Source organism: Sphaeramia orbicularis, chromosome 12, assembly GCF_902148855.1.
Source record: "Sphaeramia orbicularis chromosome 12, fSphaOr1.1, whole genome shotgun sequence".
NCBI lineage: Eukaryota > Metazoa > Chordata > Actinopteri > Kurtiformes > Apogonidae > Sphaeramia > Sphaeramia orbicularis.
The window spans coordinates 11550159-11556279 of NC_043968.1; the positions used below are offsets into that span (position 1 = coordinate 11550159).

The following is a 6121-nucleotide window of genomic DNA, read 5'->3' on the forward strand; positions in this document are numbered from 1 at the left end:
TAAATTTTGTTTTACAGACATCACAGTTTAAGATCCTGTTCAAATGTTCATATTCTATTAGTTCAGAACTAACATCATAACATTATTTTTGTGCAATCCCAACAAAAGAACTAACATGATTTAATAAATAAGTGTTAAATAATAATAAATAAAATATAAACAAAAAACCAAAATGAACCTCCACAATATCTGCATTTGAATAAATCCCTAAAAATATCGATACAGTACTTTTAAATATTGATACAGTATTGTGAAATGAAATATCGCGATATATTGCAGAACCGATATTTTCTTACACCCCTAGATAGATAGGCAGGCAGACTGTATTGAAATGTGGACGTACGTGACAATAATATATTTTCTTATCGATAGCATAGAGGCATATGAGTCATATATCACATGTCTGTAAGAGAATATTGTCTAGTTTCCATACACTTTAATTTTAAATATATTGTTGAATGTGAAAATTATTTGCTAGAATTTCATAGGATGGGGGTGTTAAAGTGTGTGTTTGTTATGTTTGTTTTCTTCCAGTGTACTTTTGGTTTGTTTTCTCTGTGTTTACTTTTCAAAATGAGGACAAATTGTAATAATGGATGTTTTTTGGGATTAATTCCTTAATATAAAGACTGAGAAAAAACCCCAAAACAAAACATTTTTTCTACTGATACATGACTTTGTCCAACTTTGGCACAGATACATGGTTGAAAATTGACAGGTCACAAGACTTCAGACTTCACTGAGCTCAATTTATTTCAGTATTTATTATGATATTTACGAAAAGACAGTTTAATAAGAGTTTTTTTTTTTTTTTTTTTTTTTTACAGATTTTTCCTGATTTTCACATCATGTTCAGATTTAGGGGACTAGAGTGAGATAGATAGATTAGATCAGTGGTTCTCAAATGGGGGTACGCGTACCCCTGGGGTTACGTGAAGGCACTCCAGGGGGTATGTGAGATTTTAAAATACATTTAAAAAGTAGCATCCATGCAAAAATCCTTTAAAATTAATTACCAAATTAATTAAATATTTCAGGAAAATATATAAGTTCATAAAATGAATTTTATATTCAGTATGCTATTGAATTTCATCATCCTAAAAACCCAGAGTCGCCCCCATACCAGAATGGTTCAACCCAGCCTGCCATATGCCACCTAGCATCACCCGTCAATCACTTGAAAACTCAAACAATGGAGTCGTGGTTGTTCTTTTGAAAACACGGAGGGACAAGTGGCAAAGACGGCCAAAGCAGAGCCGGCCAAATTCCACCTGTATCTTGAAGATTATTCTGTTATGTTTTTAAGAACAGATCTTTACTATGATCCCGAAGGAGGACACTTTATGTTGAGAATTATTCTTATGTGCACAAATCTTTATTTATAATTAAGCAAATTCTTTCTTTCTTTTTTTAGTTATATGCTTTTATTTCCAAATAGTTCAAGAGAGACCACTACAAATGGAGTTCCAAAGTTTAATAAATCAGACACTGATGACACAGCACATTTTTTTCAACCAAAAATGCTTTGCGCTGGTTAGGGGGTACTTGGCTGAAAAAAATATTTCACAGGGGGGTACATCACTGAAAAAAGGTTGAGAACCACTGAGATAGATAGAAAGAACGACAGAACAATAGAACGATAGAACGATAGATAGATAGAACGATAGAACGATAGAACGATAGAACGATAGATAGCTAGAACGATAGATAGCTAGAACGATAGAACGATAGAACGATAGAACGATAGATAGATAGATAGATAGATAGATAGATAGATAGATAGATAGATAGATAGATAGATAGATAGATAGATTCAGTGGCTGTGGGGAAGATGCTGTTACAAAAATTCAGTGTCCTTGACTTTATGAATCTGTGGTGCATCCGTGATGAAAAACTCCAGTTCACTGTGTGAAACTGGAACACATCAACACACATATTTACCAACAGGTCATGTGCAAATTATAACCCTCTCCCACATGTCTACTGTATAAGACTGCCTGTTTGCCTCCACACTGTATTAAACATGCCCATTGGTTACCTTGCCTCTATTTATTTATTCCCACTCTATTCAATAACATCTCCCATCACTCATAAGTTTACATAGACTGCATAAATAGATCACAAATATATGGATCAAAACCATGTGCTACATGTTTTTATTTATAAACTCTAATCAATATTATATTCAGAAGTTGTTGGGGGTTTTTTTCTACTGAAGTGATTTATATTAATTCACCCTAGCCTCCCCTTTTTCAGTGTTGGAAAATATAATATAATAGACATAATAGACAAGGTATTAGATTAGCATCAGAAAATAAATCCATAATCGGAAATATCTAGCACTCTGTTTCTGTTGTGCCTTTGGCCACATACACTGGTAGCCTTCACTGAGCCGAGTCATGGTATCATCTGGGCCTGGTTTACTTTTATTTGGAGAAAAATGGTTTTTTTTTTGTTTTGTTTGTTTTTTTGGTTTTGGGGTGTACATACTGTTGATCACAGGGTGTGCCACATAAAACATTAAAATTTAAATATTATCATGAGTGACAAGATGATTTAATTTCCCAGAGGAGATCAGTAAAACTCATATCATCATCGTCGTCATCATCATCATCATCGTCATCATCATTGTCATCATCGTCATCATCATCAACATCATCTCATTTGATGAAATAGAGTAACTTTCACCAGTCAATAATTACTGAGACACCACAAGTAAGTGAAAAATTGAGAACCTAAATGAATAATAATAATAATAATAATAATAATAACCAAACTTTCAAGACTAAACTTTCAATATTAAGCCTTTAAACTCGAAGCCTAAAACGTTTCGCCTGGACTTTTTTTTTCTTATTTTGACTATAAAAAGGTTAGAAAGTAAGCTGTGAGTTAGTTTGCCCCATTTTTCCAGATAACTTTTTTTTCCACATCTTTCAAAATGTAGCAGTCATTTACAATTTACTGCATGTTATAATTCTGCTAAAACAGCTTTTTCTCCAGCTTCTAGTACAGACATGGGTGAAATTACTGTAATGACCCAATAAAACCTATAAAGCGCAACGTCTCAGGTTTCAGAAACTGTTGGAATTTTTCCAATTGCACTAATAGTGAAAGTTACAGCCACCCAAACTGCATATGCACAGGGTGTGTCAGCGATGACACATTAGGTTTTAAAGAGTCAGCTGAAGGATTATGGTTTCTGTTTTGACCCATTCAGATTAATATATTACCATGTAAAATGTCCATATGTAATGGACTCCAACAGGTGACTGAGTTTGAAGTGACACTCATCAGTAAAACTACTATTTTTAACCTATAACAAAACTTTACACTTGATCTGTTCTTTTTCAAAGTGCAGGACTAATCTACTGTATTAAACATTCCTCCTGTTACCACCCTGTCCTCATAGTTCTTACTTCAGTCCATGTTATATTTACACCGACACAGAAACTGCACCATATTCTGCTCTTCCCAGACACAGTGTACTGTACTCGGGCCATGGAGGCAGGACAGTGTGTACAGCTGTTGTTTTATACAGCAAACGCCTTCTGAAGATCGACCCTTGTGGCTTTCCGTAGGGACCGCAGTGCGGATCGGGCCACGCCCACTAACCGGTGTAGGGATGAGAGAGCTGGATGCGGGATGATGATGATAATGATGGAGAAGGCAGAGATCCCCCAGAGGACGGACAGGAAATTCATCTGTTACTGTTTGAATGTAACAAACAATAAGTCTGCGAAAGTCTCATAACACAAAAGGGTGTTTTATGCGGCTTTGGCAGAACTGTCTCCGCATCACAATAATAGAAAAAAAAAACAAAAACAAAAAACAGAGATGCGGCTTTAAAAATACCCCGCTCCTGACTGTGATATAGCCTATTGATGATTGTGTGGAGCCTCCTGAAACAAAAGCCCGAGGCACCAGAATAAGCCAGGCTGCTCCTCCTCCTGCTGCGGGAGGATGGAGCACAGATGCGTCCGTGCCAAAGAAATGCGATACGCTGGCTGCATTATTGACGCATAGTTCAGATTTAATGCTGAATCACTGCTGTCAGCTTTATTAGACAATCTGGCCCACGTGTGTGTGTGTGGATCAAAACAATGGACCTATTGGCATCAATCTAAGACGAGACCAAAAATAATAATAATAATAATAACAACAAAGCGTTTGGATAAAGTTGGCGTAAAATAAAGGCGTAGGTGGGGCGAAGGCACCTGTGGGTGAAGAGATGTTTTTGGAGACAGGGAGGGGCTGTTCCTGATCCTAATCGTGAGCAGCATCAGTTCATAATATTCTTTTCCTAATTACCTAACAAATAACATTAGGCGTCGTTATGTACTGGGTTGCCGTGCGTAATTTGCGCATGGAAAGTGCGTAATACAAACAGGTGCATCCTCATTCTTCTTTTATAAGCTCAACTTCCAAAGATATGTTTCTGTTCAAGTTGTTGTCAGGATGTGAAGTTGCTTCGTCGGTGGCCTACACCCACATCCCACAGCTCCATCTTACCTTTCTCTATGTCCGCAATGGCACACTTCAGATGATCCTCCGTCAGGATTTCTCCGATCACCACCAGCAGGTAGAATTTACTGTCGATGAAGTGCTGCGAGGGGCTGGAGGAGGTGGGAGAAGCCCCGGTGTGGCTCTGTCCGCCTAAAGTCTCCATCTCTGCAGGTTCTACTACCAGGGTGGCCATCCTCTGGTCTGCACAGGCTGGATCCAACAGCACAGTCCGTCCTCCTCCTCTTCTTCTTCTTCTCTCTTTTTATTCAAAGCAGAGGAGCCCCGTAGCGGTCTCCACACACACACATGCAGTGGAGCCTTGATAGGAGTGGCCCTAGCTTTTTATACCAGCAGACATTGTGTCATATTCGGTAACCGGGGAGAAGAGGGCGCCGGGGTTTTTTCGCACACTCACTCCACGGCTGATGTCATCCACAACGAATCAAACGACTCCGGAAGTCACTCTGATCAGATGTGGTGCTTTGTGCTGGGCTGCTCCTTCAGACCTGTTACATATTACAGGAGAAATGTTGCACATTCAGATCAGGATAATTTCAGGAATATTTATGGTTATGAGAAGCCTTGTTTAACCCTTTCATGCACAGTGGTCACTCCAGTGGACAGCTCTTCTACAGCTGTTCTCTTGTATGAATGAATTGTAACAAATTCATGGATTTTGTTTTTCTTTTTGTTGTTGTTTTTTTGTTGTTGTTGTTGGTTTTTTTTTTACACACATCTTTATTAAAGTTTTAAGACACTACATATCTTTTCTGACATGAATTGGTAACATTATGTAGATCTTTCCTGAGCATAAACCCCCAGAATCACAAGCCCTCCCCATAGTTTTCACACAATTTATCAGTAAATACATGTTTCTGTGTGTCAAAAATTAAATGTGTGGTGTCCAGCTGAGTGGACATTTTTGCAACTTCATGAAAAATAGGTTCATAAGATTTTTTCATTATTATTTTTTATGTATTTTTTTAAAATTTTTAAATAATTTTTATTTATTTATTTATTTACTTATTTATTTTTCAGAAGGAAATTTTCAGTCGCATTGTTTTTTTCATGCCTAAAGAGGAATAAAAACACTCAGGAAAAAATTTTGATTAAGGTTCTCATAATTCGTGCATGAAAGGGTTAATAATAATCAGTAATCAATAGTCTGTGCTTAATAAGGCCATAGTAGACATATTACCCAAAGATCAATACTAGTGCATGTACTGTGACATCCTTTAAATAAAAACAGGTAAAAATTACTCTCAATAGTGTCACTAAGTTGCTTTTTCTTAAACATGTTGCATAGTTCTATGAATAGAACGCTTTGAGTTACATAATATCTTTAGGGTATTGTTATTAGTCTAATATAGTCTAGTTCAGGGGCCACATCCTCCCAATATCTATCTATCTATCTATCTATCTATCTATCTATCTATAGCACTTTTCATACACTGAGGATGTAGCACAAAGTGCTTTACATACAAGTTTAAAAATCAGTACCACCCTACCACCCACACACCCGCACACACACATACACTTAAAAAGACTGACTGAGCACGAGAGGACCAGAAAGTAAAAGTCAAAGAGGAGGCACTGTCTCAGGGAGCCATCCGCACCA

At 37.1% G+C, this 6121-nt stretch overlaps 1 protein-coding gene across 1 annotated transcript in view; it reads right to left on the bottom strand.

Annotated features, from left to right (window-relative positions):
* Positions 1-4925, bottom strand: part of map1b (microtubule-associated protein 1B) — a 31813-nt gene extending 26888 nt beyond the window's left edge. The window contains exon 1 of the mRNA XM_030148661.1: positions 4510-4925. Within this exon, the coding sequence (XP_030004521.1) occupies positions 4510-4696 (187 nt within the window). The 5' untranslated portion in view covers positions 4697-4925. The remainder of the gene's footprint in view (positions 1-4509) is intronic.
* Between the last annotated feature and the right edge of the window lie 1196 nt (positions 4926-6121).